Genomic DNA, 26531 nt, shown 5'->3' on the forward strand with positions numbered 1-26531 from the left:
TTTCCTCTTAGCACCACTTTTGCTGTGTCCCAGAGGCTTTGAAAGGTTGTCATTATTGTCATTCAGTTCAAAAAATGTTTTAATTTCCATCTTGATTTCATTTTTGACCCAATGCTCACTCAGGAGCAGGTTACTTAACTTCCATGTATTTGTATGGTTTTGAGGGTTCCTTTTGGAGTTGATTTCCAGTTTTATTTCACCGTAGTCTGAGAGAACGCTTAACATAATTTCAATTTTCTTAAATTTATTGAGGATCATTTTATGACATATCATACGGTCTATCTTAGAAAAAGTTCCATGAGCTGTTGAATAGAATGTGTATTCTGCAGCTGTTGGATGAAATGTTCTGTATATATCTGTTAAGTCCATTTGTTCCAAGGTATAGCTTAAATCCACTTTTTCTTTGCTGACTTTCTATCTCGATGACTGCCTAGTGCTGTCAGTGGAGTACTGAAGTCCCCCACTTATGTTGTTTTCTATTTCATTTCTTATGTCTATTAGTAATTGTTTTATACATTTGGGAGCTCATGTTAGGTGCATAGATGTTTAGGATGGTAATATTTTTCTGTTGGATAAGGCCCTTTACCATTATATAATGTCCCTTTTTGTCTCTTTTAACTGCTGTTGCTTTAAAGTTTGTTTTGTGTGATATAAAAATAGCTACCCCTGCTCACTTTTGGTGTCCTTTTGCATGAAATACCTTTTACCACCCTTTTACTTTAAGTGTATGGGAGTCCTTATGTATTAGGTGAGTCTCCTAATGGCAGCAAATGGTTGGTGAGTTCTTATACATTTTGCGGTTCAGTATCTTTTAAGTGGAGCAGTTAGGCTGTTTACATTCAATGTTAGTATTGAAATGTGAGGTACCATTGCATTCAGTATGCTCTTTGTTGCCTGTGTACTTTGGGGTTTTTTGTTTGTTTTTTGCTTTTTAACTTGTATTTTTGTTTTATAGGTCCTGTGTGATTTATTCTTTAAACAGGTTCTGTCTTGATGTGTTTCCAGGATCTCTTTCAAGATTTAGAGCTCCTTTAAGAAGTTGTTCTAGTGGTGGCTTGGTAACAGCAAATTCTCTCAGCATTTGTGTATCTGAAAAAGTTTGTCTATTTCCTTCATATATGGTGCTTAGTTTCACTGGATACAAAATTCTTGGCTGATAATTGTTTTGTTTGAGGAGGCTGAAGATAGGGCCCCAATCCCTATAGCCTGTAGGGTTTCTGCTGAGAAATCTGCTGTTAATCTGATAAGTCTTCCTTTATAGGTTACCTGGTTCTTCTGTCTCACAGCTCTTAAGATTCTTTTCTGCATCTTAACTTTGGAAAACCTGATGACAATGTGCCTAGGCAATGATCTTTTTGCAATGAATTTCCCAGGTGCTCCTTGTGCTTCTTGTATTTGGACATCTGGGTCTCTAGCAAGTCCAGGAAAGTTTCCCTTGATTATTCCCCCAAATATATTTTCCAGGCTTTTAGAATTATCTTCTTACCCAGGAGCACCAATTATTCTTAGGTTTGGTCCTTTAACATAATCCCAAACTTCTTGGAGGCTTTGTTCATATTTTCTTATTCTTTTTCCTTTGTCTTTGTTGGACTGGGTTCTTTCAAAGACCACATCTTTAAGCTCTGAATTTCTTTCTTCTACTGTTCAATTTTATTACTGAGACTTTCTAGTAACAGTGTGTCCAAAATTTCCTGAATTTTTGCTGTTGTTGTTTTTCCTTTAAGCGATCTATTTCCTTGAATATTTCTCCCTTCACTTCTTGTATCATGTTTTGGATTTCCTCCCACTGGGCTACACCTTTCTCTGTTGCTTCCCTGATTAGCTGGTGAACTAGTGTGATTTGGGGTGGGGAGGTGTTAAAGAGCCTTATTTTGTCTTATTAGCAGGATTGGTTTTCTGGTTCCTTCTCATTTGGGTAGGCTCTGTCAGAGGGAAGGTCTAGGGCTGAAGCCTTGTCCCATAGGGTATTCCCTTAATGTAGTACTTTCACCCCTTTTCCTATGGGTGTGGCTTTCTGTGAGCCAAACTGCAGTGATAGTTGTCTCTCTTCTGGGTCTAGCCATCCAGTAAGTCTACCCAGCTCCAGGCTGGTACTGGTGGTTGTCTGCACAGAGTCCTATGATGTGAAATGTCTATGGGTCTGTCAGCCCTGGATACCAGCAACTGTTCTGAGGTAGCAGAGGGTGCAATGGATTCCATGAGCGTCCTTAGCTTTGGTGATTTAATGCTCTATTTTTGTGCTGGTTGGCCTCCTGCCAGGAGGTGGTCCTTTCCAAAGAGCATCAGCTGTGGTAGTATGGAGAGAGATCAGTGGTGAATGGGGCCCTAGAATTCGGGGACAGGGCTAGGCATGTCTGAGCTCTGACTCTCCTTAGATGGCTCTTGCTGCAGCTGCTGTGGGGGGGGGAGGTGAGGTGAGATTCCCAGGTCACTGAAGTTATGTACTAGGAAGAATATGGCTGCCTCTGCTGAGTCATGCAGGTTGTCAGATAAGTGGGGGGAAGGTGGGAGTCACAGGCTTCAGCTAGCTCCCATACAAACTGAAGGGCCGGTCTCACTCGCACCATGCCCCACATTTCAACAGCCCTGAGTCTGTTTCCTTCTCCCTGTGGAGTTTTACTCTCTGCTCCTCTGGACGCCCTCCCAAGGGATCCCTGTGATGCCAGGCAGGAATGGTCTCCTTGAGATCCCTGGGCCTTTCTGCTGCTTCCTCTACCCCTGTATTTTGCTCAGCTCTCTAAACTGACTCAGCTCCAAGTAAGATCTAAAACTTCTCCCCAAAACAGACCTTCAGTTCTCCAGTGGAGGCATGTGTTCAGGAGAGGAGGAAGAGAGGGTCTCCCTTTCCCACTTTCACAATTGAGGCACTCACAGTGTTTGGGGTGTCTCCTGGGTCCTGTAGGAGCAGTCCACTTTCCTCAGAGGGTCTGTGGGTCCTCTCAGAATTGCTGGTTTGTTCTTGCAGTTGACTAGAGCTAAAATTCACAATGTGAGCCACCACACACTGTTCTATCTGGAGATGCAATCTAGTCCTTCTTCCCATCTGCCATGATGATCCACCTCAATTTATAAGCTTTTATGTTGTATATTCCTTAACAAATTATTATAGTAATAATTATTTCAGTAGTTTTTTCTTTTAACTTTTATACTAGAAACATGTCATCATTTCAGTATTTGTTATTCTGAATTTGACTATATACTGACTTTTACCAGTGAATGTTATGTTTTTATATATTTCCATAATACATATTAGTCTTTTTGTTTGAGATGGAAGAACTCCCACTGACACTTGCTGTAAGATAGATCTAATGGCAATGAACTCCTTGAGGTTTTGTCTTGGAAAGTTTTATCTTTCCTTTATTTCTGAAGAACATTTTTGCCAGATAAAGTATTCTTGATTGCCATTTTTTTTTTCTTTTAGCACTATATCATTCCACTCTCCTCACTGGCAAAGTATCTGCTGAGAAAATTCAACTAATATGTGCTCTTATGTTACCTAATCTTTTCTTTTCTCTTTCTTTTTTCAAAATTCATTATCTTTATTGATAGTTTTATTGTAACGTTTTTGTGTAGTCTTGTTTGGAATAAACCTAATTGAAGAATTTTGAGCTTGGTGTAGTCTTGTTTGAATTAAAACTGTCCTTGTCTCTCTTCTCTTTTCTTACCTCTTATAATGAGAATCTTAGCTCTCTTGATGCTGTTTCCTAAGTCCCATAGTCTTTCTTCATTCCTTTTCATTCTTATTTCTCCTCTCGTTGTATACATAAAAATAATCCGTCTGCAAGTTCACTGATCTTTATTTTCCTTCATGAATTCTGTTATAGATGTTGTCTATTGCATCTTAATGTCATTGTGTTCTTCAGCCAATAATTTGATTATTTTTTATTTAAAAAAATGTTGTTTCTCTGTGTTCTTTTGGAGTTTGCTGAGTATGCTTGGAATAATTATTTTGAATCCTGTTCGGTCAATTTGAAGATCTTTATTGCTTTGGGGTCAGTTATTAGAAAATTATTGTATCATTTGATGGTGACAAGTTTCCTCAGTTTTTCACATTTCTTATTGTATTGCACTGATAGCTTCAAATTTGATGGAGCAGTCACCATTTTGAAACTTTACAGAATGCTTTCACTGATTAAAAAAAAGTCTTACTCTATGGATGGGCAAATGGATGTCAGAAGGGTGGGGTTGGATTGTTCTGGCTTTGGTGGGGACACAGCAGTGTCCCCTCCAGAGCAGAGGGTCTGGAGCAGCTGAAGCTGTGGTATCTGCAGGAGCAATCAGACTGTTGGGTTTTCAATGGTAAAGAATCCTGAGGTCCTGGTGCTCTTTTTCTCCTAGCAGGGAAGTCATGGCCCTAGGCAATTTCACTTGCCACAAGGTCTGGTTTGAGGGCATTCTCTTACTGGTATCTGAAGCACAGTGCCCATGAAGTAACCACAAAGCCAGCATCTGAATCACAAACACACATGCAGGGACTAAAGGATACAGGGCAGCAGTGACACTGGTGCCTCGGGTGAAGACAATCCTGCTTCCACGTAAGTAGTCATGTAGGAAGTAGAGTGGGTATTTGTGGAGTAGATGGAGAGTCAGGGTCTTAAGCATACCTGGGTATAGAGCAACAAAAGCTCCCAGGTTCAGTGTGAAGACTCACACATAGCTGCACTATCTCTGAGCCTGAGGTGTGAGTACACACAATCCAGACAGGAGCCATAGCTCCAGGGTCAGGAGTGTGCACAGGATTGGGAGGGGTAGTTGTTCAAGTCTCAGAGCTGTAAAACAGTAGCTGCTTCTTGGAGGAAAGGCATAGTTGGATCTCATTTTCCATGCAAAGGCAGGGATGACTGTTGGTTACCTCAGTGATAAAAGATGCCAGTATCCTCTACACAGCAGGCCACTGGAGATGACAATGGCACATGCTGAGTGGCTAATACTAATAGCCCTCTCCCTTCTTTGTTCATAACCATCTTCATATATCTCAGATGTGCTGCTCTAATAAGCAATCCTTCTTTACAGTTTTTCTCCACTTTTTTCTCTGCTGTGCTGCTTGAGGGTTCTTAGATGGACCTTGGAGCCTTCACAAGACTATTAAGACTATTATTATTCATATATAATTGCCTGTTTTTGTTTTTTGTGAGGGGATGAAGACAGGCATCTCCTAAAAATCTTCTGCACAACAAAGGAAAAAATCAACAGAGTGAAAAGCCAACTTATAAAATAAGATAAAGTATTTGCAGATCATATATATATACATATATATATAAAATAAGGAATTTATTTCCAAAGTATATCAGTAACTGATAAAACTCAGTAGCAAAAAAAAAAAAAACTGATTAAAAATGGAGAAAATATTGAGTAAACATTTCTCCAAAGAATACACAAAATTCATCAAGACATATATGAAAAGATGCTCATCACTAATCACAAAACCACAGTGAGACACCACTTCACAACTGTTAGAATGATCATTATCAAAGAGATCAAAGATAACACATGTTGGTGAAGATATGGAGAAAAAAACCTTCCTACACTGTCAATGGGGATGTAAACTGGTACAGCTGCTATGGGAAACAGTATGGAACATCCTTAGAAATTAAAAGTAGAACTACCTTATAATTCACAAATCCCAACTGGGTATAGATTCAAAGGAACTGAATCAATATTGTAATAATCTGCATCCCCGTGTTTATTGCTACATTATTCACAATAGCCAAGATATGGAAACAACCAGGGTCTATTTGGTTGAAAAAGTATACCACAAATCTTGATGTGACAAAAGTCAGAGTTTTATTTGTGTTCTGAGTGTAAGAGAGGAAAGTTCACTTTTGGCTTAGGTAAACAGATAAATGGAATAAAATGTGATATATATATGTTTATATATATAACATGTATGCAAACACACAAAATGCAGTTTAATTAAGTCATAGTAACAAGGAAAATCCTGCCATTTGCAATCACACAGATGAACCTAGAGGCCATTATGCTAACTGAATAAGCTAAATACAGAGAGATACATACTGCATGATCTCACTTATATATGCAATCTAAAATTGTCAAACTCAAAAACACAGAGAGTAGAATGATGGCTGCAAGAGGCTGAGGTAAGGGGAGAAATGGGGAAATGCTAGAAAAGGGTACAGAGTTTCAGTTACACAAAATAAATAAGTTCAAGAGATATAATGTACAACAATGTGACTTTAGTATACAATATTGTATTATATGCTTGAAATCTGCAAAAAGGATAGGTATAAAAATTCTTTTAAAGGATAAAAAAGAAAATGGTAATATATGAGATGATGGATATGTTAATCAGCTTAATTGTGACCAATATTTCACAACGTATACAGCTATCAAAACAAAATCATACACCTAAAAATATACCATTTTTATTTGTCAATTATACTTCAATAAAGATGGAAAAATGTAAACATAAGAATTAAACAGAAGAATTAGTGTGTATCTGTTTACTTACACATATAATAAAATGTATACATAAATACTCCACATTTTATACTACATAAAATATTCCATATTTTATATATATGAAAAACATTCCCCATTGCCTTGGTACAGTTAACAAAAATGTTAAGGACTAGCTATTTAGATGTACCAAAAAGATATTACCTTTTCCAAATACAGACTCACAACGTGCATCAAGATCATGGCAGTCTCCATTATAACAAATAAATTTATTTTTTTTGCATAAATGACCATTGATTATAGTTATGTCAGGACCACATTCTGGTGAGCTTCCATTACAATTTTCAGGGATGTCACATTCAGGGTGTGCTTTTGGCCTACATTCAACACCTGATTGTAAAATCTAAGAGAAATTAGAATATAAAAAATAAAGCATTACAAATAGGATTACTGTGTTTATCAATATTTACTTCAAAACTGTGTTAATCATTTTCTCTTTAGTCTAATTAATGTATACTAATACTTTTTATACAAATCACAATGCTAATATCAAAATATAAATGGAATGTTATTGACTAAAATAAAAGACTATGTACAAGAAAAACACAAATCTGATGTGATGAAAGTCAAATTTTTATTTGTGTTCTCAATGTAAGAGAAGAAAGTTCACTTTTAGCTTAGAAAATTTATTTCTTTTCAGTGAAAATACTATAATTTAGTCAATTTCCAAATAAAAAATACTTTTTCAAGTCACAGTTTATAAGTGTGGAATATTTTAAGATTCTGTGACAAATTGAAACACAAATAACTGCAGAGGGAGTAGAAGTGTGATTAAAAATGCAGTTCAACTATGAGAGTCTGCAGAGGAAGGAATCCAACTATAATCTTTCTCTCAAATCATGAAAATATGTACTCTTTCATACACAGAATTGTGGAAATTTGCAAAAAGAATCTTAAATAAAACATCTCATAATTCTTAATTGACAACTTTCAGCTGAAACTAAAAAGATTACAGAACTAAGAATGCAATTAGATAATAACATCCTAAGAAAATAACATATAAAACTGTGTCAGTCCAGGACAGTCATGAAGGTAGAATGCATTACAGATAATTGAACAGAGATATTCTCATATGAGAAACTTGTTAATAATATTTTAGAAGAGCTGAAAAGAAAAACAGAAAACAGGAGTCAATGTCTTCACTGTATAAACTAAAACACAGTCTTTAAGTCAAATGATCTTTGAATAATAAGTGCAAAGTTTAAATGTTATGCTACATGTCCTATTTGGAAAATGTTACTTCTAGTGAGTTTCATTCCTTATACAGTTAGAGAAATCTGCTGTATCTTTCAATTACTTATAAATAGATAGTTATTCACAACCCATAAAACATTTTTATTTATAATAATATAAGTATTATATCATGCAAATAAATAATTGCCCCATTTGATGGAGATCTCCTGTATTGAAGATTCCTATAATATCTCTAAATCAAGGCCTAACAAACAACAGCAACAACTTAGTGAAAATATTGGCATATAGAACACCTAAGAAAAGTTAACAAAAATCAGAAATCTGGTTCTGAATTTATTATCTTTCTCTTTATCTAAAAAGTAATTTAATTGATTTACAGCTGTAAGTCTAAGTGTTGTAAAGTCCCCTGCACATGATTTGATATATATTTGAAAGATGTTCAACAACTTAAACCTTACTTGACAGTCTCTGCAGCATAATCCTTTATAACATTTTGCTCCAGCTTTCAGCACACAAGTTCGAAAATCACAACAGCTTGTAGGTCCACATTGCTATGAATTAGTGAAATGTATAAGCAAAAATAGATCATGACAATAGTAAAATCTTCACTAGGAGATATATTTTGATAGGCTTACTTTTTGAATTTGAAAAAGGACACAAATGTTGCTGATAGTTATAGGTTTTAACATCTCTAAACATTTAAAAGACTAATGTAGGACTTTCATTATAGGTTATAAGAGAATAATTAGTAACCTATTTACCTTCCTCTGGACCATATTCTCTACTTAAAAGACAAGGAGAATGTCAGAATGAATAAAAAGCAAGATTCTACTATATGCTGCCTATAAAAATATTCATGTATAAAGATACATATAGACTGAAAATGAAGGCATAAAAAATATGGTATGTGCACATGGAAACATAAAAGAGCAGGAATAGCTATATTTATATTAGATAAAATTGACTTCAAGTCAAACACTGTAAAAAGAACAAAGGTGGTCCCTGTATCATACTAAAGTAGTCCATTTAGCAAGGGAACATAATAATTCTAAATATAGTGCACTCAACACTGGTGAATCCAAATATATAAAGCAAACATTAATAGACTGTTAGAAGGAAAACTAAAATACAGAAAGAAATAACTTCGACATCAACAAAAAGAACATCCACTCAGAGACCCCATCTGAAAGTCACCAATTGCAAAGATCACAGGTAGATAAATCCACAAAGATGGGAAGAAACCAGCACAAAAAGGATGAAAACACCCCAAATCAGAACACCTCTCCTCCTCCAAGGGATCACAATTCCTCACCAGCAAGGGAAAAAAGCTGGGTGGAGAGTGAGTGTGATGAATTGACAGAAACAGACTTCAGAAGGTGGACAATAAGAAACATCTATGAGCAAAAAGAACATGTTGTAACCCAATGCAAAGAAACTAAGAATGATGAAAAAAGGTTTGATGAAATGCTAATGAGAATAAACAACTTAGAGAATATAAATGATTTAATGGAGCTGAAAAACACAGAGAACTTTGTGAAGCACGCACAAGTTTCAATAGCTGAATTGACCAAGCAAAAGAAACAATATCAGAAATTGAAGATCAACTCAACGAAATAAAATGAGAAAGCAAGATTGGAGAAAAAGGGTGAAAGGAAATAAACAAAGCCTCCAAGAAATATGGTATTATGTGAAAAGACCTAATCTACATTTGATGGGTATACCTAAATGTGACAGAGAGAATGAATCCAACCTGGAAAACAATCCTCAGGATATTATCCAGGAGAACATCCCCAACCTAGCAAGCCAGACCAATATTCAAGTCCAAGAAATGCAGAGAATACCACAAAGATATTCCTCAAGAAGAGTAGCCCCAAGGCACATAATCGTCAGATTCACCAGGGTTAAAATGAAGGAAAAAATGCTAAGGACAGCCAGAGACAAAGGTCGGGTTACCCACAAAGGGAAGCCCATCAGACTCACAGTGGATCTGTGAGCAGAAAACCTACAAGCTAGAACAGAGTGGGGGCCAATATTTAACATCCTTAAAGAAAAGAACTTTCAACCTAGAATTTCATATTCAGCCAAACTAAGCTTCATAACTGAAGGAGAAATAAAAATCTTTATGAATAAGCAATTACTGAGAGATTTCATAACCACCAGGCCTGACTTACAAGAGCTCCTGAAGAAAGCACTAAACATAGAAAGGAACAACAAGTACCAGCCATTCCAAAAATATACCAAATGGTAAAGAGCATTGACACAATGAGAAACTGCATCAACTAACGGGAAAAACAACCAGCTAGCATCAAAATGGCAGGATCAAATTCAAACATAACAATATTAACCTTAAATGTAAATGGGCCAAATGCCTCAATCAAAAGACACAGACTGGCAAATTGGATATAAAGTCAAAACTCATCAGTGTGCTGTAACCAGAAACCCATCTCACATGCAAGGGTACACATAGGCTGAAAATAAAGGGATGGAGGAAGATTTACCAAGCAAATGGAGAGCAAGAAAAAGCAGGAGTTGCAATCCTAGTCTCTGATAAAATAGACTTTAAACCAACAAAGATCAAAAGAGACAAAGAAGGGCATTACATAATTGTAAAAGGATCAATGCAACAAGAGGAGCTAACGATCCCAAATGTATATGCACCCAATACAGGAGAATCCAGATACATAAAGCAAGTTCTTAATAACTTACAAAGAGACGTAGACTCCCACACAATAATAGTGGGAGATTTTCACACTCTACTGTCAATATTGGACAGATCAACAAGACAGAAAATTAACAAGGATACCCAGGACTTGAACTCAGATCTGAACCAAGCAAACTTAATAGACATTTACAGAACTCTCTCCACCCCAAATCCACAGAACATACATTCTTCTCAGCACCACATTAAACCTATTCTAAAATTGAGCACATGAGTGGAAGAAAATCACTCCTCAGCAAATGCAAAAGAATGGAAATCATAAACAACCAATCTCTCAGACCACGGTGCAATCAAATTAGAATTCAGGATTAAGAAACTCACTCAGAACTGTACAACTTCATGGAAACAGAACAACTGGCTCTTGAATGTTGACCGGATAAACAACAAAATGAAGGCAGAAATAAAGATGTTCTTTGAAACCAGTGAGAATGGAGACACAACATACCAGAATCTCTGGGACACATTTAAAGTAGTGTCTAGAGGAAAATTTATAGCAATAAATACCCACATGAGAAGAAAGGAAAGATCTAAAATTGACACCCTATCATCAAAATTGAAAGAGATAGAGGAGATAGATTTAAAAAAAAAAAACTCAAAAGCTAGCAGAGGACAATAAATAACTAAGATCAGAGTAGAACTGAAGGCAATAGAGACACAAAAAGACCCTTCAAAACATCAATAAATCCAGGAGGTGGTTTTTCGAAAAGACCAACAAAATAGACAGAGCTGCTAGCGAGATTAATAAAGAAAAGAGAGAAGAATCAAATAGATGCAATAAAAAATGATAAAGGGGATATCACCACAGATTCCACAGAGATACTAACTACCATCAGATTACTACAAACCACTCTACGCACACAAACCAGTAAACCGGAAGAAATGGATAAATTCCTGGACACTTGCACCCTCCCAAGGCTAAACTAGGAAGAAGTCAAAACACTGAATAGAACAATAACAAGGGCTTAAGTTGAGGCAGCAATTAATAGCCTAGCACCCAAAAAAAGCCCAGGTCCAGATGGGTTCACAGCTGAATTCTACCAGACATCCAAAGAGGAGCTGGTACTACTCCTTCTAAGACTATTCCAAACAATCCAAAAAGAGGGAATCCTTCCCAAATCATTTATGAGACCAATACTATCCTGATACCAAAACCCGGCAGAGACTCAACAAAAAAAGAAAACTTCAGGCCAATATCCATGATGAACACAGATGCAAAAATATTCAATAAAATACTAGCAAACCAATTGCAACAGCACATCAAAAAGCTTATCCATCATGATCAAGTAGGCTTCATTCTAGGGATGCAAGGCTGGTTCAACATACACAAGTCCATAAACGTAATTCACCACATAAACAGAACCAAAGACAAAAACCACATGATTATCTCAGTAGATGCAGAGAAGGCCACAAGCACACAAAACAAAACCAAATATGGACAAATGAGATCACATCAAGTTAAAAAGATTCTGCATAGCAAAGAAAGCAATCAACAAAGTGAAGAGACAACTCAGAAAATTAGAGAAAATATTTGCAAACTACCCATCTGACAAGGGATTAATATCCAGACCATATAAGGAGCTCAAACAACTTTATAGGAAAAAAATCTAATAAACTGATTTGAAAGTGGGAGAAAAAGATCTGAACAGACATTTCTCAAAAGTAGACATACAAATGGTAAACAGGTATATGAAAAGGGGGCTCAACATCAATGAGCATCAAAGAATTGCAAATCAAAACTACAATGAGATATCGTCTCACCCCCTTTAAAATGGCTTTTATCCAAAGGCAGGCAATAACAAATGCTGGCGAAGATGTGGAGAAAAGGGAATCCTTGTACACTGTTGGAGGGAGTGTAAATCAATACAACCACTATGTAGAACAGTTTGGAGGTTCCTCAAAAAACTAAAAATAGAGCTACCATATGATTCAGCAAACCCACTCTGAGGTATATAATCCCAAAAAAAAAAAGGAAATCAGTATGTCAAAGAGATATCTGCAACCCATGTTTACTGCAGCACTATTCACAACAGCCAAGATTTAGAAGCATTCTAAATGTCCATCTACAGATGAATGGATAAAGAAAATGTGGTATATATACACAATAGTGTACTATTCAGCCATAAAAAAGAATGAGATTCAGTCAAAAAAGAATGAGATTCAGTCATTTGCAACAATATGGATGGAACTGGAGGTCATTATATTAAGTGAAATAAGCCAGGCAGAAAAAGACAACATTGCATTTTCCCACTTATTTATGGGAGCTAAAAATTAAAACAATCGAACTCATGGAGATAGACAGTAAAAGGATGGTTACAGGAGGCTGGGAAGGTGGGGAGGGGGCAGGGGAGTAAGGATGGTTAATGGGTATGAAAAAATAGTTTGAAAGAATAAATAAGAGATAGGATTTAATAGCACAACAAAGTCTCTACAGTCAAAAATAATCTAGTTGTACATGGATTGTTTGTCATGTAAATGAAATGAGACAGCACATGTTTTTTGTGTCTTGCTTCTTCCTTTCAATATAGTGTTGTTGAGATTCATCCACTTATTTGATATCACAATAGTTTCCTCCTTTTAACTTTGAGTAACATTTAATTGTATGGATATACCACAATCTGTTTTAACCATTCACTTGCTAATGGACATTTAAGTTGTTAACACTATTGATCCATTATTGGATCATATTTGTTAACACAAAAAATAAATATTCAAGGGGATGAATACTCCATTTACCTTCACGTGATTATTATGCATAGCATGCCTGTATCAAAAAATCTCTTATAACCCATAAATATATGGTAGATGTAAGTACAACAAATTATGTATTAATATATACATCTGCTACCAACAAAACTTAGAAAGTTTTTTAAAAGATAGACTATAGACATAAAAAAGAGAAGTTGGTTAAGAGATCTAAAATACAGGTAAATGGAAGTAATTAGTCTAGCACTCAATAGCACAGTAGGAAAATTATAGTTAATAATTTGTTGTATACTTCAAAATAGCTAGATGGCAAGAACTGTCATATTCCCAGCACAAATTAAATATATGAGGTGGTAGATATCCAAATTACCCAGATTTGATTATTATACATTCTATAAGGTATCAAAATATAACATGTACCCCCAAAATATGTGCAACTATTATATAACAAAAAAATTACTTAAAAAGTAAATTTTAAATGTTTTCTCCACAAAAAAAAGTTACGTGAGGTGACAGATTTGTTAATAACCTTGTCCTAATCATTGCAGAATGTAAACATATATCCAAACTGCACTGTATCCCAGAAATATATAAAACTATTATCTGTCAATTGACAGTAAATGCTTTAAAAAAAAAAAGTCAATGGTAAGAGCATGCTCAACATCATTAGAGTAATCAAGAAAATGCACATTTAAACCACTACAAAACCATTGGAATGGCTAAAATTTAAGAAGTGGATAATAACAAATTCTAATGCAGCTATAAAGGAACTCAAAGTTTCATATGCTGCTGACAGGAGTGTAACAGGACACAACCATTTTGGAAAATATTTTGGCAATTTCTTATAAACATGCACTGCTCATACACACAAGCAGTTGTACTTTTACAAATTAAGAATAATGGATCAATAGTGTTAACAACTTAAATGTCCATTAGCAAGTGAATGGTTAAAACAGATTGTGGTAAATCCATACAATTAAATGTTACTCAAAGTTAAAAGGAGGAAACTATTGTGATATCAAATAAGTGGATGAATCTCAACAACACTATATTGAAAGGAAGAAGCCAGACACAAAAAACATGTGCTGTCTCATTTCATTTACATGACTTTCCAGACCAGGCAAAGGTAACAGAATCCGAAATTGTCTGGAGACAAGTGGAGGTGGAAATGACTACAAAAGGGTATGAATACACTTTTGGGGATAAGGAAAATGTATATCTTAATTATACCAACAGTTATGTATATTTGTTTAAACTCATCAATCTGTATACTTTAAATCGGTGCATTTTTTTGTATATGGATTATACCCCAATAAAATTGATTTGAAAAAACAAAATCAAGAAGAAAGCTAGGCACGGTAGCTCATGCCTGCAATCCCAGCACTTTGGGAGGCCAAAGCAGGTGGATCACCTGAGGTCAGGAGTTTGAGATCAGCCTGACCAACATAATGAAACCCCGTGTCTATTAAAAATACAAAATTTCACAGGCGTGGTTGCTGGCACCTGTAATCCCAGCTACCTGAGAGGCTGAGGCAGGAGAATCACTTGAACCTGAAAGGCGGAGGTTGAAGTGAGCTGAGATGGTGGCATTGCACTCCGGCCTGGGCAACAAGAGTGAAAGTCTGTCTCAAAAAAATAAATGAATAAAAATAAAATAAAATAAAAAATGAAGAGGACTTGTTCCACCAAATTGGTAAACATAATACAAAAACATAGTAATTAAAATAATGTGATATGGGACAAGTATTCAGACATATGGCTGTAACAAGCCCTAATAAATTTTTGTCTACCTTGTAACCAAGGAAATTTATAACATCTGTGGTACTGCTGCAAATATTGAATTACATGAAAGCATTATACCCTAGGCCTTTGAATTTAATATATTTTCTAGGTTTCCCTATCAAGTGAATAATCGAAATTATCTGGTGTTCATATTATAATATTGATACAGATTCCTGTACTACTGATTCCATTGTGAAGTCATACCCTAAAGGACACATTGGGCTGCTTAATCAATCTTCATTAAGAGATTTGTAAATATCCAAAGATTAAGCAGAGATTTGTAAAGAACCTTATATAGTTACTCTGAAACTCAAAAGCTTATTGTGGACTCTCCTCTTTCCCATTTCCAATAATTTTTTGCAGTACATTTTAAACTTGTTCAAAATTCTTCAACCTACAAAACCTAAACAATATTGTCTTGTATGTATTTCAACCCATCTTCACTTACTGTCAACATTCCGCATGGTACTCATTCACATTTGAGATATATGACATTTATGAAAAAGATAAACTAAAACAATAAATTTATTAATCAGTTTTTCTAGTTATCAGACTTACTGCCTCAGTACCACAATCACAGACTTCACTTCCCTCTAATCTGCCATTGCCACAGACACTTCGAACTCCTTGCATTTGTGGCTTGTTCTGAAGACATTTGGCACCCATATTTGAAATGAAATTTTGAAATTTCCTCAAACTGCAACTGCTAAAAGTCTTCACACCACTGGATTGCCTAAAAATGATCCATATAATGTCATTGGCAATATACTTCTGAAAACACATTCCTATATGATATAAATTAATTTTGAAATGTTATATTCAATTGGCAATTACAAATGTTTATAATAAGTGCTTAGAGGCCAAAATCATACTTGAGGATGTCATGTGATTTTATTCACTGGAAAATATGTTCTTATTAAAACAAAATTAAGTACAATTCAATAGCAAAACATACACATAGTAATCCAATTTTTTTTTTTTTTTTTTTTTGAGACGGAGTTTCGCTCTTGTTACCCAGGCTGGAGTGCAATGGCATGATCTCGGCTCACCGCAGCCTCCACCTCCTGGGTTCAGGCAATTCTCCTGCCTCAGCCTCCTGAGTAGCTGGGATTACAGGCACACACCACCATGCCTAGCTAATTTTTTGTATTTTTAGTAGAGACGGGGTTTCACCATGTTGACCAGGATGGTCTCGATCTCTTGACCTCGTGATCCACCCGCCTCGGCCTCCCAAAGTGCTGGGATTACAGGCTTGAGCCACCGCGCCCGGCAGTAATCCAATTTTAAAACAGGCAAAGGATTTGAACAGATATTACTCCAAATCAAAATCAGCACCCAGATTTGGACAGTCACTTCAAATAAAAATTAACAACCAATTAACAACAAAATTTTATTAAACAAATGATGATGTGCTTAGTCCTAAACTTCCTCAAAGATTTCAAAACATTATTTATTTATCAAATTTATATATTATTATGTTCATATACCAATAATAAAGAGAATTCAGAGAATGGTTCCATAGGATGATTCAGTCCATTTTCACTACATTTTTATGTGATAAACATCTGTAAGGTAAGGAAGAAACTGAGATTTATTGAGTACCTATTATGTACTAGATTTCATTACCTAATCCTTATCACAAACCAAAAGGTTGGTATTGCCATCATTTTATATAAATTGAACTAAAGTTCAGAGAAGCTAAAATCCTTAAAAGTCAGCTTGTAAACTGGCAGAATGAGTACTCACACACAGGTTTTTTTTTTAATTGTATACATTTATGGTGTACAACATAATGTTTCAATATAGGCATACATTGTGGACTAATTAAATCAAGCTAATTAACAAATTATCTCATGTACTTATCCTTTTTATGTTGAAAGAACATTTAAACCCTATTGTCTTAGCAATTTCAAATTCAGCGCATCATTTTTAACCATTGTCACTATGCTGTACAAATTCACAACAGCCTTGACATGGAATCAACATGTCTGTCAATATACAAGTGGACCCACAAAAATCAAAATAAGTATTTTTAAAAATAATAATTAAATCAACTTGGACTAGTAAAAAAAAGAAATGTCTTATATATACACAACAGAATACTATTCAACCATTAAAAAAAGAAGAAAATCCTGTCATTTGCAACAATATAGATGAAGCTAGAGAATATTATACTCAATAATATAAGCCAGGCACAGAGAGAAAAATACTATATAATCTAACCATGAGTTTGCCCTAGGTTCCTACAGTCATAGTTATTCCCATTTCATGTGCCCCTTCCCTTTTTTCACTTCTGAACTGGTTTTTCTGTGTATATTATCTTGAAAGTGAGGATTTAAGATATGAGATGTGAAAGAGGAGGCAGAGCAGGATCATGGAATAGAATCCTCCAGCAATCATTCCTCTGTAGGGACACTGAAGTGAACAATTATCCATGCAAGAAAACACTTTAAGAAGAGATAAAAGAATGAGGTAAAAGATCACAGTAACTGGTTTTAGCATAGTAACAAGAAAAGACACATTAAAGAGAGTAGAAATGACAGTTTTGCAATGCTACACCATCCCTTCCCCAATCTGAAGCAGTGCAACATAGAGAGTGAATTGGTCAGAAAAGATCAGGCATGTTCAGAGTGAAATGTGTCTTTTTTTTTTTTAGGAGAAGGAGAAGGAAGTATGCACGGGACTTTGCCTGAGAAACCTGTACCAGCCCCACTACAGTAAAACATAGCACCAGGCTGAATCCCATGGTCCTATTCCAGGCTGGTGCCCACAGACTACTAGAAGGAAATCCACCACCTCAGAAGGAAATCCACCACCCCAACAGGATGGAGCCAAGCCCTGGCCAGCTTCAACATTGGCTGATGAAAGAAGCTTTAGGCCATGTATAAATATTAGTGGCAGTCAGGTAATAGTGACTGGGTGTTAGGTGAGCAAACCCCCTTAACCATTACTCTGCTGGTCTATGAGGCCATGAGCTTCAGGTGTAAGCCAGTATGCTGCCAGTTGCAGGGGCCATGAAAGTGTACGCATCACCTCTCCCGCAACTCCAGACAATGCAGTGTAGAAAGCAACTTGTTCGGCTAGGGGAAAAGAAAGGAAGTGAGCCAGAGACTTTGAGCTTGGAAACCCAAGTCCATTAAGGTTGGATACATAGGGAGTCACAGCATAATCGAGTTTAAGGTGCTATCTAGTGCTGAAATGGCAGCAGTGACCACAGTCTTAACTCATCAGTCAGTACTCTTGGAATTTCTGTAAGGTCCTCTGAAGAAGAATCAGTACAAAAAACGCCAGACCATGAAGACTAGCATAAATACTTAATTCTTTAAAGCCCAGATATATCCATAAGCATTAATAACATTCAGGAAAATATGATCCCATCAAACGTAATAAATAAGGCACCAGTAACCAAACCTGGAGAAAGATGTATGAACTCCTACACAGATAATGCAAAATAGATATTTTGAGGAAGCTCAAATAACATTAAGAAAACACAGATAAACAATTCAGAAAATTATCAGAGATAGTTAACTAAGAGAGTGAAATAATTTTTAAAATCAAGCAGAATTCCTGGAGCAATAATAGATAAACTGTAAAATGTATTAGAGGGTCTCAAAAGCAGCAGTGATCAAACAAAAGGAAGAATTCATGAGCTCAAACACAGGCTATTTGAAAATACAGCAAGAAGAAAAAAAAAGAATTGAACAAGGAGCACTTAGTGGATCAATTAGATAGTATCAAAAAACAAATGTAATGTAACAGTCATTGACCTTCAAAGGGGGTACAGGAAGAGAAAGGGGTTAGAAAGGTTATTCAAATAAACGATAACGGAAAATTATCTAAACCTAAATATAAATATCCAGTTACAAGAAGGTCAAAATCACCAAAAAGATTCAACCCAAATAAAACTACCTCAAGGCATATAATAATCAAACTCTCATAGGTTAAGGATAAGAGAGACCCCTAAAAGCAACAAGAGAAAAGAAGCAAATAACCTATTAAGGAGTACCAATACCTCTGGCAGCAGAATTCTCTATGGAAACCTTAAAGACCAGGAGAGAATGGGATGACATATTTCAAGTCCCCAAGGAGAAAAACTTTCAACCAAGAATATTGTACACAGAAAAAGTATCCTTCGAAATGAAGGAGTGATTCAAAACTCCTAGGCCAACAAAAGTGGAGGGAATTCATCACCACCAAACCATAAGAAATGTTAAAGTAAGTTTTTCAGTCTGACAGAAAAGGATGTTAATGTGCAACAAGAAAACATGTGAAGGAATAAAAGTAAGTAAACAAACAAATTTAGCACACTCTACCACTGTAACTATGGTAAATCATTCATATCTTTGGTATGAAGATTAAAAGCCAAAGATATTGAAAACGGTAACTGTAACAATTTTTAAGAGCTAGGTAATATAAAAATATGTAAATTTAGAGATTAAAAAGTCAAAATTGGGAAGAAGGGAGTTAAAGTGTATAATTTTTTAGATTGTATTTGTTTCATTCTTTGTGATCAAAAAATGGTTATCAAAAAGTGCAAAAATTGCACACTAAAAAAGATGGAGATAAAGGCAATATCTTGAACATTCTTAGTGAAAATGACACAGCCATTATGAAAAATAGTATGAATCTTCCTCAAAAACCTAAAAATAGGACTAAGTAGTGGATTGGACTAAGTAGTGCTAAAAATAGCAATCCACTACTGAATATATATCTACAAAAAATAAATCAGAATGTCAAAGAGATATCTGCACTCCCATGTTTACTGCAGCACTATTCACAATAGTGAAGACATGAAATTATTCTAAATGCCCATTTACAGATAAACTAATTTTTTAAATGTGGTATACATGTATATATGAAAAAAGAATGTTATTTCACCATAAAAAAATGAAATCCTATCATTTCTGACAACATGAATGGAGCTGGAGGACATTATGTTAAATGAAATAAGCCAAATACAGAGACAAACACCACATGAGCACACTCGTGTGAAATTTTAAAGAAGCTGATATCATAAAAATAGAGACACTAGAATAGTGGTTACCAGAGGCTGGTGAGGGAAAGAGAGAGAGGAAGACTGGGAGAGGTTGGTTAGTGTGTACAATGTTAGTTAAATGGGAAGAATAAGTTCTGGAATTTTATTATGCAGTAAGGTGACTATATCAAGTAACAATGTAGTGCATATTCCAAGATAGCTAATAGAGCAGATTTTGAATGTTATCACCCTGCTGAAATGATGTTTAAAGTGATAGATATGGGAATTACCCTAATTTGATCATTATGCAATGTATGCATATGTTGGAATGTTACGCTGTACCCCATATGCATGTAAACATTTTGATCAATTATAAATTTTAAAAATGTATGAAAAAAAAAGGTATGAGTTGCCCACTTTTTTAAAAAGTATATATAAATTAAATTGTCCAAATAATATATCAGGAATAGGAGGGGGCTCCAAAATGGCTGACTATGGGAGCCTGGCACTTTTCTCACACACAAAAAAAAAGACCAAAAGAGCAAGAGATAACCAGACATTAAATAGAGGTTCTAAGATAAAACACTGGAATTTACTGGAGAAGTGACAAAAAACCTCTGAGGCATAGAAAGAGAGAGAAGTGAAACAGCCAGCCTGGCCACAATCAGCTCAAATCCCGAAGCAACTCCTCATTGCAAGAAAAAGTAAACAAGATCCCCAGACATCCACATTTCTATTGTGGACTCCTGCAATCCTAGTGATGGGACAGTCCCTCAGCCCACACAGGCTCTGAGATTAGTCTAGGCAGGTGCCTCGAGTCCACAAGTTGGTATTGTTCCACAGAGGGTGTTTGTGCTGGGTCCCAAATAACCCCATCCCCTTCCCACCAAGACCCAAGCTGACACAGCACTACACCATTTTGAGAGCCCAGCCCCACCAAACCAGCAGATTCAGGTTCAGATCCTGAACTGAATCCCAACAGTTCTGGCATCTCCACATCCCTATCGCCCTACTTACATAACCCCACATTCACCCAGAGGGCTGCAGTATCACAAAACAGGATTGTCCTAGGAATAATTGTGTCTCCAGCACTCTAGCTGACTTAGTGTCCTATAGCCCTGGAAGCACTTTGGCACCACCCATTGGAGTTTTGTGGCCAGTAGTCTAGGAGCAGCTTGGTTCTGCCATGGCAGCAGGTTCCTAATCTCAAGGAGCCAGAGAACAAAGCTGGGGCCTGATACTAGTTCCACAGAGTTAGAGCATGCAGTCCAGGAATCCTGAGCTCCAGAGAGCAGCACTACCAGGAAAGGAAAGACCATTACCTGCCACTACAAAAACACACTGAAATACACAGAGCAGTGACACTATAAAGCAACCACACAAACAAGTCTGCAAAATAACCAGCTAACAACATGATGACAGTATCAAATTCACACATATTAATACTAACCTTTAATGTAAACAGGCCACATGCCCAGAGTGGCAAGCTAGAAAAAGAAATAAGACCCAATGATATGCTATCTTCAAGAGAACCATCTCACATATAGTAACATCCATAGGCTCAAAATAAAAGAATGGAGAAAAATCTACAAATCAAATGGAGAACAGAAAAAAGCAGTTGTTGCTGTCTTAATTTCAGACAAAACAGACTTTAAACAGATGAAGATTTAAAAAAGACAAAGAAGGGCACAAAGATTAGAAACGACAAAGGGGATGTTACCACTGACCCCAGAGAAATGCAAATAACCCTCAGAGACTACGACAAACACCTCTATTCACACAAGCTAGGAAATCTAGAAGAAATGAATAAATTATGGAACATACACAATCTCCCAATACTGAATCAGCAATAAATTAAATCCTGGAACAGACTAATAACAAGTTCTGAAATTGAATCAATAAAAAATAGGCAACTAACCGAGAGAAAAAGCCCAAGACCAGAGAGAGTCACAGTCAAATTCTACCAGATGTACAAAGAAGAGTTGGTACCATTCCTGCTGAATCTCCTTCTTTACACCATATACATAAATCAATTCAAGATTGATTAACAACTTAAATGTAAAGCCCGAAATGTAAAAACCCTGGAAGACAACCTAGGTAATAATTATTCTGTAAATAGGAACTGGCAAACATTTCATGATGAAGACTACAAAAGCCATTACAACAAAAATAAAAATTAGGATTTGATTAAAGAGCTTCTGCATAGCAAAATAAATTATCAACAGAGTAACAAACACCTTACAAAACAGGAGAAAATGTTTTCAAACTATGCATCTGACAAAGGTCTAATATTCAGCTTCTATAAGGAACCTAAAAAAATTTACAAGAGAAAAACAAACAACCCTATTAAAAAGTGGGCAAAGGACATGAATAGGCACTTTTTAAAAGAAGACACACATGCAGCCAACAAGCATATGAAAAAAAAAAGCTCAAAACCACCGATTATTAGAGAAATGCCCATCAAAACCACAGTGAGATATCATCTCAAACCAATCGGAATGGTTATTATTAAAAAGACAAAAAACAGATTCTGATGAGGTTGTGGAGAAAAAGGAACACTTATAAACTGTTGGTGGGAGTGTAAATTAGTTCAATCATTGCAGAAAACAGTGTGGTGATTCCTCAAAAAACTAATAATAGAATTACCATTCAACCCAGCAATGTGATTACTGGGTATATACTGAAAGAAATATAAATCATTCTGTCATAAAGACTCATGCACATATGTGTTCATTGCAGCACTATTTGAAATAGCAAAGACATGAAATCAACCTCAATGCCCATCATTAGTAGACTGGATAAAGAAAATGTGGTGCCTACACACCGTGGAATACTATGCAACCATAAAAATAATGAGATCATGTCCTTTGCAGAACCATGGATAAAGATGGAGGCCATAATCCTTAGCAAACTAACAGGAACAGAAAACTAAATAGCACATGTTTAGGCACTAAAGGATGAGAACACATAGACATACAGAGGAACAACAACACTGGGTACTACTTCAGGGTGGAAGGTGGGAGGAAGGAGAGGATCAGAAGAAAACAACTATTGGGTACTAGGCTTAGTACCTGGTTGGCAAAATAATCTGTACAACAAACCCCCATGACAGAAGTTTACCTATATAACAAACCTGCACATGTACACCTGAACCTAATATAAAAGTTTAAAAAACACATACATGAATAGAATAATTCCATTTAAAAGTGGGCAAAGGATTTGAACAGACATTTTTCAAAGGACAACATACAAATTGCCAACCTGCTGTTTTCTGACATGAAAAAATATTCAGCATCAATAATCATTGTTAATTTTTAAATCAAAACCAGTATGAGATACCATCTCACCCCAGTTAGAATGGCTATTATCAAAAAAGATATAAACTAACAAATACTGGTGATTATGTTGAGAAACAGCAACTCATGCACTATAAGTGGGAATGTAAATTCATACATCCGTAATAGGAAGTATTGTGGAGGTTTCTCAAAAAAAATTGAACTAAAACTACAATACAAACCAAAAATCTTTTTACTTGGTATTTATCTAAATGAAAGGAAATCAGTATATTAGAAAGATAGCTGAACCTTCATGTTTAGTGCAGCTATTCACAATAGCCAAAACATAGAATCAATGTAAGTGTGAATCAATGGATGAATGGATAAAGAAAATGTGGTATATACATCACAATGGAATACTATTCAGCCACAAAAAAAGAATGAAATTTTTTCTTTTGTAACAACATGAATGGAACAGGAGGTCATTAGGTTAAGTGAAAAAAGCCAGGCACAGAAAGGCAAATATCACAATTTTCAATCATGTGCAGGAGTTAAAAAGTTTAACTCATAAAAATATAAAGTAGAATGATGGTTTCCAAAGACTGGGAAGAATGGGTAGCATGGGGAGAGATAGCATGGGGAGAAATGACAGATACAGGTGAGGGGACGGAAGGCAGGAAACCACACTGCCATGTGTGTACCTATGCAACAATCTTGCATGTTCTTCACATGTACCGCAAAACCTAAAATGCAATAAATAAATAAATAAATAAATATATATATATATATATATATATATATATAAAGTAGAATGATGGTTTCCAAAGACTGGGAAGAATGGGTAGGGGAATGAAGAGAGGTTAGTTTAAAAAAAAAAAATGAATGAAACATGGCTTTGAAATTAGATAAACTTGTGACTAATACCAACCCTATGACTTACGAGGCCTTAGGCAAAGTGATTAAATTATCTAAGTCCTACTTAATTTTCTCATCTGCATAATAGGGATAATGCTTATCTACCTCATAGATAGGTGAAGCTGTGAGAATTAAATATAATTAATAAGTGAGTGTGTAATTCAATTATCTAGCTTTTAATAGGTACCCAATAAATCACTGCTAGTATTACTGACACCTGCTAAAGTTTGTCCATTAATAACTGTGTATCTAGTAAAAATAGATCACCTTGGCAACCTATAATCCAGGGACTTTTTAATAAACACATTAAATTTAAATATGTAATTAATGATGTTCTTTTTTTGAGAATTAACATAAAATAATGTGTGAGATGTACTGTGGATATGCAAAAGAGTTACACATGTGCTACTATTAGATTTTCTAAAAATTAATATAATACTTTAATCATACGCAAGAGATTTGTAAGAAATTGGAGATTATATATGAAAGCATTTTAAACATAAAGTACCATACGAACCTAAAGGTTTACTAAACAGATTCAAAACCCAAGTCTGCCACGAACTAGCCATCTGACCATGGGTAATTATCCTTTTTATAACTTAGCCTCTGATGTGTAAGAACAGGAATAATAGGAACTGCCCTATAAAGATATTGTGAGAATCAAGTAAGTTAATGTCTTATTAGCAAAATTTAATGTCTTATTTTCACTTCTGACCTTTGACTGTTCTTCAGCAATGAATACGTTATGCATACCATAGGCCATTTTACAAACAGAAAAACTACAAAATACTAATGACAGCTGCTGTAGCTCTTGTTTGATATACCATTTTGGGAAAGATTGATGAGTTTAAAAACCAATCTAGCTAATCAATCACATACTTATAGAATTCTACAATTTAGAAAACCCTTTCCTATTTTTCTTTCTTCTTTTATTCTTACATCACCCTGTGAAGGGAATAGGCATAATTATTCCCATTTAAAGATGAGAAAAATAAATCTAGGCAAAGTCAAGTAATTTATCCTAAGTCACACAAATATATATATATATATATATATATATATATATATATATATATATATATAATGTTGGTCTCCAATTAGGACTTCTTACTCTTTTAGATAACAAGATTTTTTCATAACACCAAACTATTCTAAAAGTAAAACCAAAAGAACCTTGTCTAAAACAAAGGCCACTTATTATGGTCTGCTGAAATATTTTTAAAGATCCTTACTAAGTGCTTTCATATTCTTTTGCTAATACATCTTGCAGATTGGATTTGTTATCCTTGGTTGTCTTTAATGTACACTTCATACTACTATTACACTTAAAATTACATGTTTATATTTTGTAGTGAACTTGGTCCATTGATAGCTAATTTGTGCTTTAAGTAAACACTAAATTTTCAGGCTCTGAATATTTAAAATGAAATAAACATAAGCAATAAATAACCATTTGGTTAAAACTTACATAGCTTCTGGATTCATTATACAGATGGATTCTGAACATTGACATTTCTTTGGGTCATCGTATGATATTCCCAGATTGAGTGCCAGCATCTGGGTGACAATAACTGAAAATGTCTCCAGAGTTATCTCCTTGGGGTACTATAATAACAAAAAAAATCATAAGGAAAGATAATTCTTTAAAGGATGGCTTCAAACATTTCTAATTATGCACATTTTATTGTTTTATCAAATGCTAAATAATTAGGGAGATATGGATCCTTGAATAGGTGAAAAGATGCTCTTCTTATGAATTTAAACTGAGATAGAAGCATATTGAGTGTATGCCAAGCTTTGTGACAATTTAGCAATTGAACATCTAACATAATTCTTAGGTAGTTACTATCAATATATAAAAGAATTGTTTCAATGAAGAAAATCTACATTATGGTGTTGGTTATATGGACCATAATCTTCAACTCACCTAATTTTTTACAATGGTTCTAATACCAATTTTGGATAATCCATCTCATCTCCCCACAGCCAGCTCATGAAATGGCCACATAATCAAATTACCCAATTTAAGTGCTCACCCTGCTGCCTGCTAGAAACCTCATTGACACAGTGACCAGTATGAAAAGAAGCCACAGAAAACATCCTTGAGATGGCATTATTGGATTACGTTGTTCATATATTTAATACAGATAATTTCCTTGTGAAAAAGAAATGGGGCACTAGTAATTCATGGTATGCAATGGCATCATGATTTCTCAAATTATCACCAAAGCTGGCATAGGATATGATGCAGAAGGAGGCCAAGTTGTGAGCTATGGTGACAACAGGGATAATAAAGATTTTGGAGTCAATCAATTTCTTATGACAGCCCTAAAGAATGCACATAATGAAGAATAGAAAGGGAACGCTGCAAATGAGCATGGAAAATGTAAACAGGGAATCAGAAATCCTCTGCAGCAACAATCAAGTAACTTATCTGTAGTCATGGATTGACATGGCTAAGGGCCAAGCTGGAACCCACCAGATTTGGTGG

General features: G+C 35.3%; 1 protein-coding gene across 1 annotated transcript in view; it reads right to left on the reverse strand.

Annotated features, from left to right (window-relative positions):
• Window positions 1-26531, reverse strand: part of ADAM32 (ADAM metallopeptidase domain 32) — a 156135-nt gene that overhangs the window by 55533 nt on the left and 74071 nt on the right. The window contains exons 11-14 of the mRNA XM_039463376.2: window positions 25509-25645; window positions 15434-15608; window positions 8130-8222; window positions 6622-6820 (exon numbers count right to left, since the gene is read on the reverse strand). Of these exons, the coding sequence (XP_039319310.2) occupies window positions 6622-6820; window positions 8130-8222; window positions 15434-15608; window positions 25509-25645 (604 nt within the window). The remainder of the gene's footprint in view (window positions 1-6621; window positions 6821-8129; window positions 8223-15433; window positions 15609-25508; window positions 25646-26531) is intronic.

This window comes from Saimiri boliviensis, chromosome 13 (assembly GCF_048565385.1).
Source record: "Saimiri boliviensis isolate mSaiBol1 chromosome 13, mSaiBol1.pri, whole genome shotgun sequence".
Taxonomy (NCBI): domain Eukaryota; kingdom Metazoa; phylum Chordata; class Mammalia; order Primates; family Cebidae; genus Saimiri; species Saimiri boliviensis.